The 25,192-nt window shown below is 34.7% G+C and overlaps 1 protein-coding gene across 1 annotated transcript in view; it reads right to left on the bottom strand.

Annotated features, from left to right (window-relative positions):
• Positions 1-25,192, bottom strand: part of LOC126832397 (deleted in lung and esophageal cancer protein 1) — a 41,575-nt gene that overhangs the window by 6,309 nt on the left and 10,074 nt on the right. Inside the window, exons 10-32 of the mRNA XM_050563153.2 lie at positions 24,508-24,641; positions 22,663-22,846; positions 22,042-22,204; positions 21,322-21,517; positions 20,810-20,942; positions 19,651-19,790; positions 18,842-18,935; positions 16,933-17,063; positions 15,406-15,564; positions 14,601-14,743; positions 13,580-13,733; positions 12,350-12,460; positions 11,692-11,822; positions 9,230-9,403; positions 8,497-8,567; positions 7,600-7,751; positions 6,429-6,535; positions 6,071-6,141; positions 5,814-5,945; positions 4,430-4,788; positions 3,679-3,801; positions 2,342-2,433; positions 965-1,040 (exon numbers count right to left, since the gene is read on the bottom strand). Coding sequence (XP_050419110.1) covers positions 965-1,040; positions 2,342-2,433; positions 3,679-3,801; positions 4,430-4,788; positions 5,814-5,945; positions 6,071-6,141; positions 6,429-6,535; positions 7,600-7,751; positions 8,497-8,567; positions 9,230-9,403; positions 11,692-11,822; positions 12,350-12,460; positions 13,580-13,733; positions 14,601-14,743; positions 15,406-15,564; positions 16,933-17,063; positions 18,842-18,935; positions 19,651-19,790; positions 20,810-20,942; positions 21,322-21,517; positions 22,042-22,204; positions 22,663-22,846; positions 24,508-24,641 — 3,230 coding nt within the window. The remainder of the gene's footprint in view (positions 1-964; positions 1,041-2,341; positions 2,434-3,678; positions 3,802-4,429; positions 4,789-5,813; positions 5,946-6,070; positions 6,142-6,428; positions 6,536-7,599; positions 7,752-8,496; positions 8,568-9,229; positions 9,404-11,691; positions 11,823-12,349; positions 12,461-13,579; positions 13,734-14,600; positions 14,744-15,405; positions 15,565-16,932; positions 17,064-18,841; positions 18,936-19,650; positions 19,791-20,809; positions 20,943-21,321; positions 21,518-22,041; positions 22,205-22,662; positions 22,847-24,507; positions 24,642-25,192) is intronic.

Raw genomic sequence — 25,192 nt, 5'->3', positions numbered from 1 at the left:
ATTTAATATTGTGTATCTAGCACTAATTTCTTTCACATTCGTTTAATATTAAATCATTGTTTAAAAATTTGTAAAAATCATTTAAAATCACCTCAAATCATCTAATTTGTACTTGTGTCCAGTTTAAAGCTGACAGATTTATTTGGATAATGAGTGTATTTAATTTCCTGACCACTGTTCAAACATTAATCATTATACATCAATAACAAATTGGGCTGTTTAATTTTTTAACAGTGATCAAGAAATTAAATGCTTGTAAATTGGACACTCATTATCAAAATTGAATGGTCAACTTTAAACTGGACACTAGTAGAGATTGGATGATTTTTGGTGATTTTAAACAATTTTTATGAATTTTTAAACAAAGATTTGATATTAGACAAATGTGAAAGAAATTAGTGCTAGATACACAAGATTAAGATACCTGAGTTACAGTGATAGCTGTCCGGGCAAATTCCTGCCTTAAATTGCATTGCACATGTAACCATAGTAATGATAACTACTGTATATTAGTCTAAAAAAGACCAACACTTTAAACCCCATTCAGGGAGAGAGAAATGTAGTTTAACGTCCACTCGACACAAACTAGGTCATTTCGTATGGTTCAATTTTATTTCAATTTTGTGTGTAGGGTTCTTTGGCAGTGGGAGGAGGAAACTCGAGGACCCGGAGAAAACTCACGAGGATGGACAGGCAACCTATTCCTTGTCACGTAAAAGCAGAAATGATTCAATGACAGACAGACGTTATATATGATTTTACATCACTGTTAAACCACCAGACCCCACCCCCCACCCCCACCCCCAAACTCCATTCAGGAATCCTAATGAAAAAGGAAACAAGATATAATCCTGTGTAATTTGCAGTATGTGATCAACTTTATTTTCTATAAACAATTTTATTATCTAGAGTTAATTTACAATGAAAACAGCATGAGACATATTGTATATATTTGTGTAATTACCTGACCATCTTTAACCAGATCACTCATCACAGCTCTATATCTCATACCTTCATCTTCATTATTCTCTATAGTTAACCTATAAATATATTATCATATGGTAAATACTCTTTTAGTCAACACTCTAGAACTTGGTATATGTACATATTGACTACGGCCCACTGTTAACCTAAAATTATATTATCGTATGGTAAAATTTATACTGTATTAGTCAACACTCTAGAACTTTATATATGTATGTAGTGACTGTCCTCTGTTAACCTAAGTTTATATTATATATCATATGGTAAAATTAGTACTCTATTAGTCAACACTCTAGAACTTGGTATATGTAAGTATTGACTGCCCTCTGTTAAACTAAATTTATATTATCATATGGTAAAATTAATACTCTATTAGTAAACATTCTAGCACTTCGTATATGTAAGTATTGACTACCGTCTGTTAAACTAAAAATATATTATCATATGGTAAAATTAATACTCTATTAGTAAACACTCTAGCACTTCGTATATATGTAAGTATTGACTACCGTCTGTTTCCCTGGAAAAAAACTACTGTCAAAATGCTGCAGTCTCAGAACGAACCTATTATTTCAACGTACCTGGCTAAACATATATTTAATTAGGAAGGTGTGTTAACATTTATGTCATATAATTCATTTTGTTTAAATATATTTTATTATAGTGCTGCCATGATATATTGTTGAATCGATATATCGTGATTCATCTTCCAACGAACTGCGTATTGAATCGTGAGACGCTGAATCAATGTATCGCGATTCTTTTTTGTTAAATTGTTCTGGTCCTTATTTTGATCCACATTAATATCGTGATATAAAACAGTTTTATTTCCTCGACATTGGCAGGACTAAAAATATCAATTATTCATTTATCCTGTTGTTTTCTTGGTAAATTTGGACCTGGTTAAAGTTACAATTTCATATTTTCTAAGAAAGTCAAAACATAATTATTTCTATGTCTTTCGCTGAATAGCTTGTCAACTCACTATTATACGATCATAGGTTATCTTTCTCACACTTAAAAATCTTCACACCGGAAATAATAACACAATTACCTCCCTTGTTTTCCTATTCCCCATTTGAATTTGAAGTTGAAAATGATATTTTTGCCAATTTCTCAACTGGCAATAGTGAATTATAGGATTAATAGGATTATTCTTTAACAAGATAGGACTGTTTATAGATACCATCTATTTTAGGGCTTTATTTTCATACAATTTAAAAATATAACTTAAAAATATGAAATTGTAACTTTAAGAATCGTGATAACACTTGGATTGCAATACGCATCGTATTGTGACTTCAGTGGCAATACCAAGCACTAATTTGACTAATATTGGATATTGTATATTACTTACAGAGCTGGCTTGAGCTGTGCTGTCATATCTAATCTTAATGTAGAGGCTTCATACGCCTCCTTTCTACACACCTGACCAGGTATACCAGCAGCCTAATAAAACAAAACAATATCAAATTAACTGTCCAGGGAAGTAATTTTAACAGTTTTCAATAGAAATTAATATAATCCACAGGTAATCAAATAGGTGAACAAGCCTGGAAATAAGACACCTGTCACAGACATCGTCAGGACCAAATTCTTTTTTTTTGTCAGGTGCAATTCATCTGGTGCCTGTCATTTCATCTGGGGCAGATTCTTCTTTTTTCTGTTTATTTTTTTTTTTGATACGATACCTATCTGGGACAATTAGTTCAGGACAGGTTCTCAACTTATTTTCTTTCATTATAACACAACTTTATGGATTTACTACTTCTTGGTTTATTACATGCAACTTTATGGATTTACCATACTACTTCATTATTGATCATTGCTTGATAAAGATACCACATAAGAATATTGAAATGTTGTATGTAATAAACCAAGAAATAGTACATCCATAAAGTTGTGTTATTATGAATATTATATCTCTACTACTAAATGTCATTTAAGGATATTAACTTATTTTCTGTTTGTTTATTAATCGTTTTAATTCCTTATAGTATCATGGACATTTTGTTCAGGACAGATTCCCAACTTTTTTTCTGTTATTTTTACTAGGTATCTGTGCCATTTGGTCAGAGTCATTAGTTGAAGGCCTGTTTATTTTTAGTCAATCTTATTAAAACACAGATCCTATTTCGTTTCGTTTTTAATAGTTCAAAATTTTGTTTAATTTGTCTTTACTACACGGGGGATCACGTGGCTAAGTGGGTCAGACGCTAGCTTGCTAGCCTGGAAGTCGGGTGTTCGATCCCTGCATTGGCCGAGAAAGTTCATCCAGATTTTCCGGCGTGGTTTCCCCTTGTCAGTGATGCAGAACGGAGGGCCCGACAAGGACAGTTGTCTAGTTTTTCGGATGGGACGAAAAAGCGAGGTCCTGTGTACATATTGGCGTGCACACAAAAGATCCCTTGGCAGTTGGAATTCAATATAAGAGTAGGCCGTAGCACCACTGCCCAGGCAAAATTTCTCTCATAGCACACTGTATGGCGTATGGCCGTCTTCATTAGCCCAGTATAGGAGCAGAACAGTAGGACGTTAAACCCCATTTCATTTCATTTCTTTACTACACTAGTGTAGTGTAGGCCATCATAAGTATAAAAAAAAATAAACAAACAAGATATAAATCTGTATTTTAATCAGATTGTATTTTAATCACATACATTAAGGGATTTGTTAGAACATAATTAATCTTACCTTTCCATCTAAACTCATATAACCTAGAGCATAACCAAGACAATCCATAACATCGGTCACCTGATTGGCTGGTAGTGGTGTAAAAACAGCAAAAACCTGGGCACGGCCATTGGCTGGTACAACCTTTTTTTAAAAAACAAAACATCCAACAATTATGTGAGGAATATAAAAAGAAACCATTGTATATCAGGTTTTTACTGCGAGAAAGCAAGCACATTATTTCCCCACAGTATTTTTTTATTCGGATTGACAATACCAAACATCAATTATTTTTAAATAAAAGAACTGTTTTTTTTAAATTAAAGAACCTTTTTAAAAAATAAAAGAAAAAATAAATAAATAAAAGAACTTTTTTTTAAAAAATAAAAGAACTTTTTTTTAAAAAAATAAAAGAACTTTTTTTAAAAAATAAAAGAACATTTGTTGAAAAATAAAATATATTTTTTTTTTTTAAAAACAAAAGAACCTTTTTTTAAAACAAAAAAGCTTTTTTTTAAAACAAAAGATCTTTTTTTTAAAACAAAAAAGCTTTTTTTTAAAACAAAAGAACTTTTTTTTAAAACAAAAGAACTTTTTTTAAAACAAAAGAACTTTTTTTAAAACAAAAGAACTTTTTTTTAAAACAAAAGAACTTTTTTTAAAACAAAAGAACTTTTTTTAAAACAAAAGATCCATTTGAAGAGCTATAACCGGTCTTATAAAAACATAGTAACATAATACAGTGTATATCAAGTGATACAGAATAGCTCACCAGTTGTTCTGGTGTAATTTTATACGGTCGTTGAGAAATCTGTCCTTCATGAGCATTCAAAAATACTGAAATGATCTTAGGATTTTCTTCAGTTTCTTTCACTTCTTCTTCATTTTTATCGTCTTTTAAAACAATTTCCTCTCCAGGGTTTTCTGGACCTCCTGTTTTATTTTCATTTTCTGGAGCGTTATCTGATACTTCTTCAACTGGAACATCTTCAGGCACTTCAGCTAACTCATCTTTCTCAGGAACTTTTTCCAACACTTCTGTGATTCTTGTAACTTGACGACTGACTGCAGGAGTTGTGTCGGGAGAATTTGGAATAAATTCTGTTGGTGCTCTTTCCAATGCTGGCATCTCTGAAGAGATTTATATTTTTTTTATGAAGTTAAAGACTTTAAAATAAACAACTATTATAGAAGTCAAAATATAGGTTTGATGTGCACTTTACACAAGCTGGGTCATTACAGGACTTGTAAATATATTTTTAAATAATTTTCTAGATCACTAAAACTTTTTGCAGTGAGGAAACCTATGTTACAAAACTGATGAGGACATTAACTTTTCTCTAGACGACTGAAGAGTTATAGTATCTTTACCTAATTATTGACACAAACTAGGTCATTTCAGGACTAACATATGGTTCAATCTTATTTCAATAATGCCCTTGTGTGTAGGGGTCTTTAACAGAGGGAGGAAACTGGAGGACCCGGAGAAAAGCCACAAGGTTGGACAAGCAACCCTACTCCTTGTGATGTACAACAGGGCAAACAAAAACCAAGCCAGTTGACACTGTAACATTGATATCGTTGATTAAGCAACAAATAACTGTTATAAATGAAAATATACGACACTAATAGATCAAAGTCATCAGTTTATATACATAATGTGTATTAGTTAGTTAAATCTGTTAGTAATCAGGCAGTAGTCATTAAGTAGGTGTTTTGTTTTATACACCACTATTGCTTAGGTTTGTGTATTCAATAGTGATGGGTGTTATAAATAATCACATTTTTTACAGCTAGTTACACACTTGCTAATTAATGACAACTGTATAATTTCTAACCACTTTCTATACATACTAAACATTAGTTTAGAATACTGACCACTTATAAGATTTATTTACAAAAATTGTCATTACTAAAAGGCTTAGCTTCATTAGTCAACGGTATCAGCTTACACATGTGACTCAATGACAGACCTTATGATACAACACGCACACACTAACTATTCAGCCATTCACCCCCCAAATGACTCAATGACAGTTCGACCTTATGATCTAAAATGCATGTGTTAGACCACTCACTGACAAAACACCCTTGAATAAAATAAGTCCTATTATAAGAGGATGCGATTTTAATGAAAAATAAATTAACTGTGAAACCTTCATCAGAGTTGATAATCTCATTTCCATCTTGATCCAGTATTGGAAAACATCTGCCGTAACACACAGTAAAATCTAACAGCTGGTCATCTCCTTTCATTTGATTAAACACTCTCCAATCCAATCGAATATCTACAATTAAAAACAAAGAATAATATTTTCCATTAATTATTATATTCTGTTATTCACCTGGTTCTATTACTCATTGTATTCCAGTAAAACCAAATAATAAGATACAATGATATAAGTTTACGTACCAAAAGGACTCGTGTTGTTGATTCTCATATTTCTTTTAACACTTCTGACACCAGATACATGAGTTCCAAATCTAGAAACAGGCACATATTGTGACATATTATATAGTTTACTGATTGTTAACAAACTCATCATATCATTATTGCATTTTAATATTTGAGGTACAAATTTAGACCACTTCTTACAACATGTCCAAAATTTACATCCAAATAAGAAAAAACTGATTTACTTATGAGCTACAGTGCACACTTAGACTATACGGTCACCCATCCCTCATTGTACAAAATAAACTAGTTTTATTTACTGAAATACATTTCTTCTTTAACCCAGTGAGATATTAGATATATGATGTTTTTGTACCTGACAATAGGTTTTTGATCTGGTATTGCCGCTGTCATCTGGAAGTTTAGAGGACATCCAACAACTGTCATACTAACTGGTATCGTTATAGCTTCCATATCACCTACCTGTAACATAAACATATACTATTACAAAATCAGGAACAAGTGATCCTGAATATGGGTAAATGGTACTATGTAAAATAATTCAACTGAGGAAGAACTACCTGGTAGTTTGCCAGGTTTGCTTCTACAGCTAAGATTACAGAATTCAAACTTTTAATCCTTGAAGATTCAAGCAAATCAATTGCAAAACATATAGCTGTTTAGACCTTATTGATATTCTGTAAATCTCAGTCCTCTATGATGTATTCAGTAATATCTCTGTTATTTACATCAACATTAGTAAAATCTTAGTGTTCAATTTTAAAAGGGTATTATAGCAAAACCCTAATAAAATCTCCTATCATAGTTCTCTATAACATTAGTAAAATCTTAGTGTTCTATTTGAAAAGGGTATTATAGTAAAACCCTAATAAAATCTCCTATCTTAATTCTCTATAACATTAGTACAATCTTAGTGTTCTATTTTAAAAGGGTATTATAGTAAAACCCTAATAAAATCTCCTATCTTAATTCTCTATAACATTAGTACAATCTTAGTGTTCTATTTTAAAAGGGTATTATAGTAAAACCCTAATAAAATCTCCTATCTTAATTCTCTATAACATTAGTACAATCTTAGTGTTCTATTTTAAAAGGGTATTATAGGAGATTAGATAAAGAGTTGAAAAACATGTAACGTAAATAGAATATGCTGAAAATTAGCTTTTGAATTATAGGCTAGCCTCGATCATCATTACTAAAGTCAGTACGAAAAAAAACTGACGTCTCGAATATCCATTTTTACGTTTCAATATTACCGGTATTCACAAAATGTATTTCAATCCAATAAATATCACAGGCAAGCGATTGTATCTTGAGTTGATTATAGTTTGGATAAGTTAATTAATGTCTAATTAGTGATTTATATAGCAGTTGTGGCCAAACGAAAGACCTGCAATAGGCAGATTTAGCTCTTGCATAATGTATGTTTAAAGTAACGATGTCTGATTTGCATTTAATGAAAATTGTCAAATTTCTAAGACTTAATCCACGCTTATAGACTCGGAATAATATCTGTAAATACCCACCTTACAAGTTATGTTATCTGTATAACTACCCCATATATTACTATACGCTGTTATCTCTATAACTTCTTCTCCATACGGTGATAAGTTACCATTGGCTGGACTCACACTAAAACCAGCACCTAATCCACTACTTAACACTGCTTTAGATAAATCTGATATAAAATTCAACAAACACAAAATATTATAGGTCTTAATCGATCATTAGACATAAGAGTATCAATCAAGACTATTGCACATTTCACTTTAAACTAACTTGTAAGAGATAATGCTCGGACAGACAATAATTTCCAAGTGTCAAGGCTTCTTTTAAGTGCACGCCAAGATATATATATACAGGACCTCAGTAATAAGTTCCATTGGAACGACTGTAAGCCATTCCTTGCCAGACCCTTTGTCCTGTACCACTAGTGGGAAGGGAAAACCATGCCGGAAAATCCAGTGGAACTTTATCAGCACTGGAATAGAACTTGTCACCGCCTGGTTAGTGAAATGAAATGGGGTATAAAACTTCCTACTGTTCTGCTCCGACTGGGCTAATGAAGACGGGCATATGCTATACAGCGTGCTATGAGGGAAATTTTGCCCAGGCAATATGGCCTACTCTTATATCAAATTCCAACTGCCAAGGGATCTTTTACGTGCACACTAATGTATACACAGGTCCTCGGTTTTACATCCCATTCGACCGACTAGACAGCTGTCCTTGTCAGTTCCTTCGTTCTGCACCACTGACAAGAGGAAACCTGTCGGTGCCAGGTTAGTAAGCCAGCACCTTACACACTGATCATGAGCTATCATTACTCCATTCAATCTTATTACCTATTTGAATCAATATTTCATTGACACCAGATATTAATATTTTTCTGTTTAAAAACATTTTTGACCATCAACACTTACCTGATTGAGCTCTGGCTCCTGAGACTGTATCCGCCAAATTAGGGGTTCGTCCCAGTAGAGCTTTTCTCATACTGAAAAAAGGGAGTTTTGAAATTAAATGAAAACTATTCATTTATTACAGAAAATTCAAATTTGTAATAAATCTCTCACAACAAACATGAAGAATATATGGGTGGACAAACTTAAAACACCAATAAATGTAAGTTATTTCAACAAGGTCAATAATAATTTCCATGTCAAGAAATATCAGAAATTGGAGTCTCTTGGAGAGAGAGATAGGTTTAATGACCACTCCAGAAAAACTAGGTCATTTCAGGATTAACATATGGTTCAATTTTATTCCAATAATTCGCTTATTCGTAGGGGTTTCTAGAAGTGGGAAGAAATCAGAGAACCCGGAGAAAACCCATGAGGTTGGACTGGCGATTCTACTTCTTGTCACGTACACGTTGGGAATCGAAACCAAGCTTCTTGACTCAATGACAGACATTATGATCTAAAGTGCACATACTATACCATTTGGCCACCCAAGCCCCCAGACCCATAGCTAGCTGGGGGCAACCCAACCAATGTCACTCAGCTTTATGGGGCACCCATACTGATGTGGGCACATTGATCGTTGGCTTCATATTGCATTCAATGGAAGGGGCTTTATTCGGCACCCGGGGGGGGGGGGGAGCTGCCCTCCTTGCCCCCACGCACCTCCCGGTAGTGGGTTAGATGTTGTAATTACCTTGTTCCTGTTGTATCAAGTCGTTTTTCTGGTGGAGTTGGTGGAGTAACAGGGAAGTTTGTTACAGTTATACTATAACTAGCTGGTATAGCTGTCTCATTACAAATATACAAATAACGTCTAGGATTAGCTCCCAAGTCTACGTCTTCTCCAAAATCAACTTCTAGTTTCTCACTGAAACGATATTTTAAAGATACATCTTATTAAAAAAAAGTACTGGATTCACTGAAAAATACCCATGGGGCAAGCACTTGGCAAAAATGTCAGGGTATCAGTAACTGGCAATCCAACTGTGTGCTAGCTTTACTGAGGGAGCGGTTGTTATTTTTTGATGAAATGGTTAGGCGGTTTTGGGAACATTAAGGAGGGGGGGGGGTCAACGTACAAAAGACTCTGCAATTAAATGGCGGAAAATGTAGTTTACATTTACATGAACAGTAAGTAACGAAAAATACATTCTGAACAAGCCAACAGTGAGGCTGATGTCCCCCGCCGAAATAGGAAAATAATTAGAGGACACATATAAATTTATCACAAATTATCTTTTACAAAGTATTGAACAATCAAACAGTATATCTTTACTTATAGTCTAACAATCAAAGTAGGAGAGTTATTGTTTTCCAAAGTCTCGACCAATCAAATTGCGTATCGCTCTGCTTACCCTGAGCAGAAAATGCTCATTATCAAACTTAGTCAAGGTATTACTGTAATGAAACTATACACCAAGTTTCATCAATCTCACTTAATTAGAACTAAAGTTATCGTGTCCAAAAGCATCAACCAATCAAATTGCTTATCTCTGCTTACCCTAAGCGGAAAATGCTCATCTTCGAACTCCATCAAGGCATTGACCTAATCAACACATACACCAAGTTTGAACATTCTAGCTCAATTAGGAAGAGAGTTATCGTGCCCCAAAGTATCAACCAATCAAATTGCTTATCTCTGCTTACCCTAAGCGGAAAATGCTCATCTTCGAACTCCATCAAGGCATTGACCTAATAAACACATACACCAAGTTTGAACATTCTAGCTCAATTAAAAGTTATCGTGTCCCAAAGCATCAACCAATCAAATTGCTTATCTCTGCTTACCCTAAGCGGAAAATGCTCATCTTCAAACTCCATCAAGGCATTGACCTAATCAACACATACACCAAGTTTGAACATTCTAGCCCAATTAGGAAGAGAGTTATCGTGTCCCAAAGCATCAACCAATCAAATTGCTTATCTCTGCTTACCCTAAGCGGAAAATGCTCATCTTCGAACTCCATCAAGGCATTGACCTAATAAACACATACACCAAGTTTGAACATTCTAGCTCAATTAGGAAGAGAGTTATTGTGTCCCAAAAAGTGTGACGGACAGACAGACGGACAGACAGACGGACAGACAGACAGACGGACAGACAGACGGACGAACCCATTTTAATAGTCCCCTGCTTTCTTCGAAAGGCGGGGGACAAAAATGGACCCTCCCACATGGTGTCTAACACCAGTTTATTTATAGCTTGCAGTATCTCCCGACGAATACAGAGTTTTGAGAGGGATTGGGGAAGCAAATTTTTGATAGATTATTTAGTTTGAATATGTTTTTAGTCCAAATATATCATCAAATCACCCAGTTTGTACGTGGGGAAAGTATCTTTATGGTTTAGACATGTTGATTCACGTTTGACTTCAACAAACACATACTTTTACAAGTAAAATGGCCCTCCATTTTAACCTGACAAACAAGGCAGTAGTAACAAGTAGAACAACATTTTCTCATAACAGCTCTCCTGTCAAAAGTCAAAACCTAGTAACTCACTTTTTTTAATCAAAATTTGTAGTTACTAGGGTATGTGCTTCCTGTTGTTGTACTAGATATTCCAATCTTTTGATTTTGTAAGCAGTTAAACCCATGACACAACCTAGCAACTTCCTTCATTTGTCTAGTAGTATGCCACAGAAAAACCTAGTAACTCAATAGTCAAATCAATGCATAAGCTGGAGTTTAATATTCGTTTATTACGTTTTCCTTTGTTTTCTCAAAATAAGAAAAATGTGAGTTACTAGGTGTCACCTTTTGACAGGAGAGCTATAATTATACCCTGTATTATTTCTTAACACTGGTAAGCTGATACCATTGACTTATGAACCTGGGCCCTTTAGTAATGACACCTTAGGGACAAAACACCTACTTTAATGACTACCTTCTGATTACTAACAATTATAACTGACTAATAAACATTATGTATATAAAATGACGACTTAGATCTGTTAGATTCATACATTGTCATTTATAAAAGCTATTTGTTGCTTAGTCAACAATATCAACTTTACAGTGTAAACATCATATGATTTTCCAGTATTCTCAGTATTATGGTCCAAGCTTCAAAACTATTATTCATACTAAACTTTCATAAAACAAAATTTTTTTTTTAAACCAAAACCCCTTTAAAACAAAAAACCCTGAGCCTACCTCATATTTTGTTTACTGTCTGATGTTTTACATACAACAGAAAGGCCAAGAACATCACAAGTTAAACTCAAACACAGTGGTTGATCCATACCTTCAACTTTACAGGGTATCCTTAAATCATCTACAAGCCCCTGTGGTTATAAGAATTAACGTAAATCAATTACAAGCAATAAGTTTAACAAAAAGATCTACTAAAATTTTCCCCATGGAGAAGTTACACGACTTTCAAGCAAAAATACTTATTTTATTTAAATGCATAGTGAACTGGAATTAGGAAGTTGCGGTGGGTCAGTGGGTAAGACACTGGCTAGCCAGCCCAGAGGTCTCCGGTCAGGCATGGAAAATGCATGTTGATGTGCATGTAAAACAATCCTTGAAGAATTTGATATAAGAGTAGAACGTAGTGCCGCTGTCCGCGCACAATTTCTCTCATATATAACAAACAATGCATGGCGTATACCCGTCTTCATTAGCCAAGTCGATGCAGAAACGCATTGTGTTAAACCCAATTTCATTTTATACACCGGTACTCGAATTGACATTATTTTTTTTTTTTTAAATGTTGATGGTATATATAGAGTAGTAAATTTTGCTTACCACTTGGCTAGAGACAAAGCTAACAGTTGATGGTATATATAGAGTAGTAAATTTTGCTTACCACTTGACTAGAGACAAAGCTAACAGTGATTGTTTTTTCTTCTTTAGGTGCAAGTCTTCCATTTATCTGATCTATTTCTATACTACATGTCTCACTAGATCTTCCTTCAGGCTACAACATAACAACTCATATTAAACATAGGTAAGATTTAGATAAAGAGCTGACCATTCTTGCTATAGTATCTCAAAAATAGATAATGTAAAATGAAAATAGTGAAAATTTCATTCAAATTACTTCATTCTGAGCAAAGTTATAACTGGTTGTAGTTTTGACAAAATGCGTGCATAGTTGTAACCAGGGCACTGGTATATTCGAGATTGAGCCTCGCTTTCCCATTTTTAAATTAAATTTTGAAATGCCTCTAGTTAATATCTTGAGCATCCGATTCCATCAAGAGTTGATTATGGTCTTGCTTTGTTAATAAATGTCTAATTAATAATTTATATAACACTTCAGGCCTAAAGAAAGACCTGCATAATGTATGTTTAAATCAAACCACAAGTGATCAAGTTTTATTATTAGTTTATTTGTTGATTCCATCACTGAATTATTTTTTTTTTTATAATTATCAAATTGATCTTAGACAAAACTAAAGTCATTTTAGTTCCTCAGGGTCTCTTAAAGATACAATATGTAAGATTTAGATAAAGAGCTGACAGCTCTTGCTATAGTAGTAGAAAAATAGATAATGAAAAATGAATATATTGAAAATTTCAGTTAAATTACTTCATTCTCAGCGATGTTAGGACTTCTTGGAGAATAGCGAAGTCTCGATTGTCATTGCTAACATTGTGATGATAGTAAACAACATCTTGATTATGTTTTTTTTAATTGAATTATTAAACAACGATCTTGTTTCAATCTGATGAAAATCAGAGCATCGGATAGTCTAGAGAGTTGATTATGGTCTTGTCATGTTAATAAATTTCTAATTAATAATCTATATCACTTTGAGTCCAAAAGTTAGTTATAAGGGTCTCTTTATAAGTGGCTTGTGAGATGTTTTGTTTAAAATTTTAGAACTTGAAATTTTTTTTTACATGAGGTTCTGATAAAAAGTAAACAATTGTTATCATTTTTCTTTAAATTTTAATTCTTCAGCGATGTTTTATTTATAATTCTAAAGCTTAAAAATTTAGACATATGAATATTTGAAAAAAAATAACCAAGAAAAAGTTTAAAAGGTTTCAAGAAAGAACATAAATTCAACTGTTACAAAATAAAACATACCTTGCCCCATTCAAAGTGTGTAGTCATAAAAGTTTGGTTATGTAAAACAGCTTTACAGAGTACAGGAACACCAACATAAATATCTTTGGGTGATAGTTCACACTCCATTAGACAAACAGCAGGACTCTGAACTTCTGCATAACCAGCAATAGAACTGAAGGCAAAAAACACTGATGATTATTAAAATATAAGATGCAACCTTTCATCATAAGAGAGAGAGAGAGAGAGAGAGAGAGAGAGAGAGAGAGAGAGTTTAACCTGCACTCAACAAAAACTAGGTCATTTAGGGACTAACATATGGTTCTATTTTATTTCCATAATTCGCTTGCCAGTAGGGATCTTTGGCAAAGGGTAGAAACCGCAGGACACAGAGAAAACCCACAACTGGGAAATCGAAACCATGCCAGCTGACTCAATGACAAGACCTTATGATACAACATGCACGCGCTAACCATTCGGCTATCCAACACCCCGAAAGAGAGAGAAATGGTGTTTAACGTCCACTTGACACAAACTAGGTCCTTTTTGGGGACTAGCATATGGTTCAATTTTAATTCCATTAATTCATACATGCATGTAGGGGTCTTTAGAAGTGGGAGAAAACCAAAGTATCTGGAAACCCTACTTCTTGTCACATGCAAGCAGGGATTTGAAACCATGCCACTTGACTCAATGACAAACTGCATGATCTAAAGCACATGCATTAAACCTTTCAGCTACCTCCCATTTCATTTCATAGCATCTGTCAAGGCTAGTCTTCATTAGCCCAGTAGGTGCAGAAAAGTAGGATGTTAGATTACATTTCATTTCATTGCATCTGGGTTCATTAGCCTAATCAGTGCAGTAAAGTAGGACTTTAAACCCCATTTCATTTCATTGCATCTGTCTTCATTAGCCCAGTAGATGCAGAAAAGTAGGACGTTAAAATACATTTCATTTCAATGCATCTGTCTTCATTAGGCTAGTCGGTACAGAAAATTAAGACGTTAATCCACACTTCATTTCATTTCATCAGACTTACCATTTATTGCCATCTTCAACACTAACTTCAAAGACTCTATGGACAGTAGCAACTTTAGATGGTGTAAAATGTATTGAGATAGTTCTTCTCTCCAGAGGTTTCAGTTCACCAGATGTTGGATTAAACATTACCTCATTAGATTCCTGTAGTGTACCAAAACACAAAACAAATAAGACTTATAAAAGTCATAGAATTAATAATATTAAAAATAAAGCGATGTGATCTTAGCTTCTGGTTCATTGTTCGGTATTCATGAATAACGATCTAGTTTGTTGTTCGGTATTCACGAATAATGAACAACGACCTAGTTTGTTGTGCGTTATTCACCAGATATATGGAATTAGTAATATAATAAAGGCACTTTTATAGGAAATATGACAGGAGTGCTTTGGTTAATAACACATCAAAGTCTTGGGAAATAGTTTCTGAGATTCTGACAAGCTGTCTTTCTACCTGAACAATGAGCTGTTTCATATTGGCGAATAACGAACAACAAACTGGCTCTTTGTTTGTTAATCGCAAATACCGAACAACGAACCACCGCTGAATAATAATACGATAATGTACATTTATGATTGCACTCACTCCATCCATAATGTCTAATTCTGATAGTAATTAAGTCACAAAAAAATAGGTTTTGAGTTTAGATTTGAACACAGCTAATGTTTGAGAGCTCTGTATCCCAAACGGTGATGTCACGAAAAATCTAAACAAACACTTGCCTTAAACTATATGACTTCAAGACAAGTGCTTGAATATTTCACAAAAAAAACAACAGAATTAAACTATTGGTCGATAAACTTACCATGGAGTTTTCTGAAGCTGGTGCTGTGACAAAATCTGATATGCTCCACTTGGTTGGTAATTGTGAGAGATTATTTAGAGTAATCTCCCTTACTGAAGTTTCACCGAGTCTGATTAAACCAAAATTAACGTTAGGTTCTTCTACGCTAATTTCAGGTCCCTTTTGGTAAAAAAAACAAACCATGTAGATTAATTATAATCCTGCAAACGTTCATTTGAAGGCAATATATTTAAGATATTTAATTAACATCAAAACTTGTTTATATTGTTATCAGAAGAATGGGCTTGAAACATTATTAATATTTGAACACATTTATCTGGAAGTTACTGTTAAACATACATTATGCAAAGAGCTAAATCTGCCTATTGCATGTCTTTCTTTGGGCCTGAAATGTTATCTAACTTATTAATCAGACATTGATTAACTTATCCAGATCATTATCAACTCTTGATGTCATCGCTAGCCTGAGATATTTACTGGATTAGGATTCGATATGCTGCTCAACTTTCATTCATGATTAAATCATTAAATCATGAAATGGATAATCAAGATTATGTTTTTTATCTTACTGACTTTAGTAATGATGAATGAGGTTTGGCCAAAAATTCAATCGCTAAATTCTCGGTTCAGAATGGGTCACTTTGACTGAAATATTCAGCAAATCCCCTTTACATTAGATATTTTTTAACTATTATAGTGAGAACTGCCAGCTCTTGATCTAATCTCCCATAATGTATCTTTAATGAACAGTTATATATATTTGTTCTTTTGGGCGTCTTTTAGCTGTTTGTGGAGTAAAAACCTCTTGACAGAATCATGGTAAAAGAGGTAATGTATACACAGGACCTCTATTTTTCATCCCATCCGAACAACTAGACAGCTGTTCTGTCAGGCCCTCCGTCCTGCACCACTGAAATGGTGTTTAACAAACTACTTTTCTGCACCAACTGGGATATATCTAATTAATATAGATTGGCATACACCATGAAGTGTGCTATGAGGGAAGTTATTTTGAATTCAAACTGTCAAGGGTTCTTTTACGTGCACGCCAACATGTACATAGGGTCTCTTTTTTGGCCCATCCGAAACACTTGACACAGTTCCTTGCCAACAAGGGGAATTAAACTATGTATGCTTGAAAGTCCTGGGTTACCTTTCTCACAGGGGGGGTTGGATGGCTGAATGGTTAGCGTGCGCGCGCTGTATCATAAAGTCTGTCATTGAGTCGACTGGCGTGGTTTCGAATCCCTGGTTGTACGTGGCAAGGAGTAGGGTCGCCTGTCCAACCTCGTGGGTTTTCTCCGGGTCCTCCGGTTTCCTCCCACTACTAAAGACCCCTACGCGCAAGCGGATTATGTAAATAAAATTAAACCATATGTTAGTCCCGAAATGACCTAGTTTGTGTCGAGTGGACGTTAAACCCCATTTCTCTCTCTCTCACCTTTCTCACAATGATAGTTTAGATCTCCCTTCCACTGTCTATTTTATTCAATAAAAACTATTGTATTTTCTAATAATAAAACCCACCTTGAATTCGGTTTGTATTTGTAAAGGTAAAGGATTCTCCATGTTGTGGACATGACAGAATAAAGTATGATCTAATTTCCCTGGTTCTTCACCTGTTATACTCAGTTCTAAATCTATAGCCATACCTGGATCTAAATAATACAAAAACATCTCATCAACTATCCCTGTCTAAATAATACAAAAAACATCTTATTTCAACTATCCCTGTCTAAGGTAGCAGCAAAGAGAACAAAAACTAGACTTATATCATTATAAGATTCTGTGGTCTATCCTTGAAATGAAATGGTGTTTTACGTCATATTTTTCCGCACCGACTGAGCTACTGAAGACAAAAATGAAATGAAATGAAATAGGGGTTTGAATGACATTTTCAATACTGGTATATTCCTTTTACATTATCTATTTTCGAACTATTATAGAAAGAATGGTTAGCTATTTATCTAAATCTTACATAATGCCCCTTTAATATCACATTCATCAAAAAACACAGATTGACCAAAGTATCAAAGAGAGAGAGAGAGAGAGAGAAATGGGGTTTACCGTCCACTCGACACAAACTAGGTCATTTCGGGACTAACATATGGTTTAATTTTATTTCAATAATTCGCTTGCGCGTAGGTGTCTTTAGCAGTGGGAGGAAACCGGAGGACCCGGAGAAAACCCACGAGATTGGACAGGCGACCCTACTCCTTGCCACGAAACCACGCCAGTTGACTCAATGACAGACTTTATGGTACAGCACGCACGTGCTAACCATTCAGCCACCCCCCCACCCCCCAAAGTATCAAATTAACTTCCTACTTTTCTGAAACAATAATGAAGACAGGCATATTTCAAAAATGAAATGAAATAGAGTTTAACGTCCTACTGTTCTGCTCCAACTGGGCTAATGAAGATGGGCATACGCCACACAACGTGCTATAAGAGAAATTTTGTCGGAGCTGTGGCACTATGGCCTACTCTTATTATATCGAATTTCAACTGCTAAGGGATCTTTTATGTGCAAGTCAATACACAGGACCCTTGGTTTTCCATTCCATTCAGATGACTAGACACTTTCCTTGCCAGGCCCTCAGTCCTGCACCACTGGACAAAAGGAAACTTTCTCGGCCACCACCGAGAGCAATAACGAGACCTATAGCTTAGTGAACAACAATTAGATCTATCATCATTTCGAGAATAACTTAGGGTTCAATTTTATTGCAATAATACGCTTGTGCGTAGGGATCTTTAAATTAGCAGTGGGAGGAAAACGAAGGACCCAGAGAAAACCCACGAGGTTGGACATGCGACCCTACTCCTTGTCACGTACAACCAGGGAATCGAAACCAGTGCAGTAGACTCAATGACAGACCTTCTGATCCTTTATTAGGTTGGACAGGCGACAATACTCCTTGTCACATACAAAAGGGATCTATCATCATAAAGTTGCATGTTTAATAATACAAATGGAAGTCCTTTAACAATGCAATTTACCCATATTCAAGTCAAGGGACAAGTGTATGTATGTATAATTTAAAACTTTCAATTTTCCAATTTACAAGTGTTTATTTTCTCGATCTCCGTTAAAAAATAAACAACCCATTTGATTAATGATGTATAATGATTAATTTTTGAACAGTGATCAGGAAATTAAATAGTTGTAAATTGAACACTCATTATCAAAATTAATCAGTCAGCTTTAAACTGGACACATGTACAAATTAGATGATTTTTGGTGATTTTTAAACGATTTTTACAAATTTTTAAACAAAGAATTGATATTAAACGAATGTGAAAGAAATTAGTGCTAGATACACAAGATTAAATGATACCTGGGTTACAGTGTATGTATAATTTAAAACTTTCAATATTTCAGCAAAAACATAAAAGAACTAAACGTTAATGAGAACGTAAATGTTTAACAAACCTAATTCTCCATAAGGTGGTTCAACTTCTATGATATGTTTATCTGTATGGGGTTCAAATTGAAAGGTTATTGTGGAATAGCTGTGATTTGCCATCTGAAAAATAAAATTCATCTTTTTATAGAAAAAAAAACAACCCAAAAACAAAACACCAAACCAGTCATATCATTTAAATTTAATAAGACATTGTTTCTGTTGTTGCAAATTGTTAGATTTATGGATCAAGTGTTTTAGATAATATTTCAGGCCTGAAGAAAGAGAGAGAGAGAGAGAGAAATGGGGTTTAACGCCCACTCCACACAAACTAGGTCATTTTGGGACTAACATATGGTTCAATTTTATTTCAATAATTCTCTTGCGTGTAGGAGTCTTTAGCAGTGGGAGGAAACCGGACGACCTGGAGAAAACCCACAAGCTTGGACAGGTGACCCTACTCCTTGTCACGTACAACCAGGGAATCAAAACCATGCCAGTTGACTCAATGACAGATCTTATGATACAGCGTGCACATGCCAACCATTCGACCATCCAAACTCCCAGGCCTGAAGAAAGACCGGCAATAGGCAGATTGAGCATAATGTATGTTTAGGGAAGGTTTAAATGGTGCTGTTTGACATTCGTAGGCCATGCTTGACCATAACAGCATAGGAAGTCTTATTTTATTGGGACCGAATTTGAAATTTTGCAAAAAGATTAATTGAAAAGAGGATTTTAATAAATGTGCATGCTTTTATATGATCACCATAATTGCACAATGGTTTTCAAAATGCCAAATTAGATGAAACCAATAAAAAAGATTCTGAATACATACCGAGAATATTTTCTTAATTGATGTTCCAACTAATAATTTACCAGGTATGTAAATAGCGTAGGGATGTAGAACAATATTTAACGGAACACATTGTCCTTTCACTTCAACTTCTAACGCTGTCACATCTTTAAACAGCACAGCTTAAAATAATAATAAAAAAAAAATCATTGCACTGTAAATGTTTGGTCAAAACAGTCATTTGTTAAATCTAATGTTATATATTTATATTAAGTTTGACAAAATTTGTGTCCATTTTCACCAAAATAAATTTTCAACTATTGCCTTACAGCAATTTTGACCATGTTGTAGTTTGAAAGAGCTTCAAAATCCGTCAAATGGCAATCAGCAGCTATAAAATTATCCATCCAGGGATGTGGCCAGAAATTTGAACAACCTGGGTTCCAAGGTGGAGACAACATCAAGATTGCGTGACGTCTGGGGGATAACCCACAAAATTGATAAATTCAGAAGCTCTTGAGACTTTATTTCTGCTTATTTCATGATTTGAGTGGAGCGAGGCCAGAACGGCGACAATGCTTTCCATAATAGATTTTTTGATGTTATTTCGATGAATGCAGGAGAAATAAAAATATGTTTTGAGTGAGCAGGTGAGGGTTTGGACATTAGCCAGCCATGTTATACATGAGTACATGAAGAGCCCCGGGGAAAAACGATCTAAGTCACTTTTTCAAAGAACCCCAGTTGATGGTGCCATCTGGTAGCAAATTGTATAAGCTTTCTGTAGAACACTCAATTTCAGGTAAAAAACGCTCGGAGTCACATCGAACCAAGGCCCTTCTGAAATGGCCTCCCGGAAAAATACGTCCATCGTACCCTTTATTTGACCTTAATTTGGCTGAAAAATGGAAGTCAGTTGTTGTACTGGTAATTATGATTCGTATTAAACATCATTTTGAAGTTGTAATTAACCCCACTCGTTGATCTGTTCGCGTCAAGCATTCTGGTCAAAAAATCTGTTTTGCCTTTAATGCGAAAAGACAAAAATGTGACTTAGCTCGTTCTTCCCCTGGACTCTTCATATGGTTGTGTACCATGAGAAGATTAAATATAAAACTTGTTAATGTTTCTCCCACTCATGTATAAATCTTGTGATAGTATTTTAAAATGGTCAAATTATTTGTGTAAAATGATGGATTACCATCTTTCTGTGATGATGTGACAGAAACCTTGTCATCTTCTGATTGGGTGGTTTCATCTTGTGATGTGGAACTGGCACTACCTGGTGGTAGATGATTTAACATCATATGTAAAACATTATGATAGTCACCAATCTATAAATAAACAGAGGAACATATGGACATAATCATACCAGTTTTACTCAAATTAGACTAATAATCTGTCAGCGAATACTGACTCACTAATCAGGAGGTCTGTTGTACAATCCCGATGTTGGCCAAGAATGTTTTCGAGGATTATCTAGCATGGATTCCCCTTGTCAGTTGTGCAGGATGGAGGTCCTGGCTGGCAAGGACAGTGTCTAACCATTCGGAGCACAAGAAAACAAGGTCCTATGAACACATTGGCATGGAAATAAAAGAACTGTTGACAGTTGGAATTTGAATTATGCCAATGTGTACACAGGACCTTTTTGTCCCATCCAAACGACTAGACAGCTGTCCTTCAGGAACATGAGTGTTTTTATATACTTACACTAGATGGTGAGAATGTTAGCTGATATTCTGTTACTTCCAGAGGTTGTAATGTGCCAGCTGGAGGTATGATACTGAATGAAGGGTTGGTATCAATAGCACTACCTTCAACAATACCCAACTCTTTATCCTCGGCACTTCTTTCGGTGTTAAACTGGGGTTTATAAAATTTCCATTCAAACGGTAATTCTACATTACTAAAAACACAAAAATAAAAATAAATTAACAACTTGTGAAGATATGGGAGAGATCCTAATTAAATATATGAACATTGAGATAACGGCTGGCCCCCAGATCCATTCACTTGATGAGATATTATTTGTTGGTTATCTCTTCCATTGTCTGTGTAGTTTGTCTTTCTGTCCAACCTCATGGGTTTTTTAACCGGGTTCTCAGATTTCCTTCCACTGCTAAAGACCCCTACGTGCAAGCGAGTTATTGAAATAAAACTGAACCATGTGTTAGTCCCGAAATGACCTAGTTTGTGTCAAGTGGACGTTAAACCCCATTTATCTCTCTCTCGTCTGTCTGCAGGTTTGTCTTATGAGAAGTCATTTAGCCCACTAATAATCCTTTGACAAAATACCCTCTGCCCTCACCCCCACCTCCAAAATACCCTCCGCCCCCACCCCTACCTCCGAAAAAAAAATCCTCCCTGCCACATCAGATTTTTGGGACGGATTTCCTATATTTTTTTTTTCTAAGACCTAAAGGGACTTACGTTTGATTTTTAACTTTGACCGTGCGTTCTATATATGTGTATGGGTTGAGTTCTTCAAACTGAATCAGATGTTGAGCTGATTTGTCACATAGTTCACCAGGCAGCGGCTCTTTTACACCATTCTCTACGTATTCTAAACTTACGCTCGCCATCTGACCTTCACCTGTAATAGACAGATTATTTAAGTATTCATTTGAAGCCCAGATATGCCAGAATATAAATATAAAGTTTAATACAATCTGACATGGTTTCCCATTGTCAGTGGTACAGTACGGAGGGCCTGACATGAACAGATGTCTAGTTGTTTGGATGGGATAAAAAAAAAAGCTCCAGTGCACACATTGGCATGCACGTAAAAGATCCCTTGGCAGTTGAAATTCGATATAAGAGTAGGCGATAGTGTCGCTGCCCAGGCAAAATTTCCCTCATAGCACACTGCATGGCATATGGCCATCTTCATTCGCCCAGTCGGAGCAAAACAGTAGGATGTTAAACCCCATTTTATTTCATTTCAATCATCTTTGTGACCTGAGCTATGCCAACAAGTTAAGTAACTTGCCATTGCATCACCTAAAAAAAGCTGGCAGCATCTTAAAAATTCCAAATTTGAATTGTTTTTACCTGTAAGGGTGTAATGTTGTACATTACAATTATCACAAACCATGGTCAACCCTTCCTCAAATACTCCTGCTGATGTCGGATGAAATATTACTTCTATAACCCCAGTTTGACCTTTCAACAGTTCAAGGGTTGAAGGTCGAACTTCAAATGGACCAATCGTAACGGATGGTTTACTGACAGCTGACTGTGAAATAAAAATCATAGAAGATTTGAGAAATATATTTTACTTAATTTGAATAATTCCTGACCTTTAGGGCAATTTACACAGGCAAGGACTTCAATCAAATGGTACCTAACTCATTTAACTACAATTTTTTTTCAATTTGCTCAAACCAGCAATATTCTAGTCAAGAGTACAGTTCCTTGACCCCAATATTAAAACACATATTAGTCAATTGTATAATCCCATTGGAATTTAACATCTGATACTATGGTTCCAGTCTCTCATCGCAGTGCAGATTTCAAACATATGTGTAAGTTTATAATAACAATAGTTAAGTAGTTCGTTAAGCAACAAAAAAATCCAATTTGTAGCATGGCTCAGAGTCAGACAGTTGTCTTGTCTCCAGGAACATATATCTGCATGACTACCAGCATAGCACAGACAGTAGTCTTGTCTCCAGTACAATAACTATGTACATAACTACCAGCATGGCTCAGGGCTCAGACAGTAATCTTCTCTCCAGGACAATAACCATATGACTACCAGCATGGCTCAGGGCTCAGACAGTAATCTTCTCTCCAGGACAATAACCATATGACCAGGGCTGTCGGTAATTTTTCAAAGATGATTAGCAGCACTGCTAATCAAAAAGTCCAATTTTGCCAAATTTGATTAGCAAATTTAAAAATTGATTAGCAGTTTTTCAGTTTCAACATAAAACACCTAAATAAGATTATTTTAATTTCAATTGATAACAAAGGATTAGATTTCATTCTTAAGATTTTTTAGAATTTTAGTACTTCTACAGGTAGCTGTGAACATTTCTGAATGAATGTAGACTTTTGGTTAGGCCAAATTCTTGGCAGTGGCTTCTTATTTCTTCGTTAAAAAACAATTTCGTCTGCTTTTTATCGTGTGTTATTATTTTTGTTCAATCGGAAGCACGCGGTATTTTACGAATAATCTCGATTAACTAGACGCGCGCGATATAAACAATAATAGTTTACGGGAATTCTTACTTTGATTTCTCATTTTACAATACGTTTACACGTATTTATTTTTTATATTTTATTTACAATACGTGGGGGATACACTGAATTTATTTTTTTTCAAATTGAATACTGATATAATTACTCGAAATTGGCATGTCTCGCAACGTGAGTGGTACTACTTGATTCCCTATTTCCGGTTTAATCGTCCCGATTCATAGAGTTATGTCCCTGTATTATATAGTATAATGAATTGAATCTGGGTAGTTCGAGAAGAAAATGTCACACGGAGAATTCCGTTTTGTTTATAAAATTTATTTGATATTTTATACACGTTGAAAGCGTTGAGAAATGTGGATAAATCTTTGTGTCAATATCCAAAATGACAGGCATATTAATGATTCGCAGTTACTGCGAATCAAAAACGTTAGATTTTAATTTTTGATTAGCAACGGACAAAATATGTATCGCAAATTGCGCTGCGATACTGGTTGTCGGCAGCCCTGCATATGACTACCAGCATGGCTCAGGGATCAGACAGTAATCTTCTCTCCGGGACAACAACCATATGACTACCAGCATGATCTGGGATAATATGGGGGACAGATGCCTAAACCTCAATATCTTTTTGGCTAGATCTTTTCCAAGTGATACAATTGTTCAATGATTCCATTTCAAACAAATAAACTGTACCTTAAAGTTAACAGCAGGCCATGATGATTTTGGCATCAAACAGAATCTTCCTGATCCCCCTTCATTCTTGATGACAAACTGACGAATATGGAAACCACTTACAAGGCAATATCCTATATCCCATACTGGTGGAACTAAAAACACATATAAAACATTTTTTAACTATTGTTTATCTAAGATCATTATAATGATCTGACCTAAGGTAAGATATACCTATAAAATATCCTATATCTCATATCAGTAAAAATATAAATCATTTACAACACTATTAAAGATACATTATGTAACATTTAGATAAAAAAAAAAGTTAAAAAATAGATTATGAGAAATCAATATATTGAAAATTTCATTCAAATTACTTTATTCTGAATCAAGTATTGAATGTTTGAAGTTTTAACAAGATAGTCTTGACTGTCAAGTACCATTGCTACCATAATAAACTCTTGATTATACATTTTGTCATTTAATTATCGAATGGTGAGAGGTTTCTAATCCATTAAATATCTAAGCCATACGATGGTCTATAAAAATGCAATAGGCAGATTTAGGCCTTACATAAAGCATCTTTAACCATTTAATATATGTATAATGACTTGGAAAAGCTTTGTAAATCATTTAAATAATGCAGGTAATTATGTCAACATATCCATTCCATAAGTATGACATGATCCCAAAATGTTAATGT

Source organism: Patella vulgata, chromosome 9 (genome assembly GCF_932274485.2).
Source record: "Patella vulgata chromosome 9, xgPatVulg1.2, whole genome shotgun sequence".
Taxonomy (NCBI): Eukaryota; Metazoa; Mollusca; class Gastropoda; family Patellidae; genus Patella; species Patella vulgata.
Note: the sequence above shows the minus strand (reverse complement) of the source record. Positions and strands in the feature narration are given on the sequence as shown.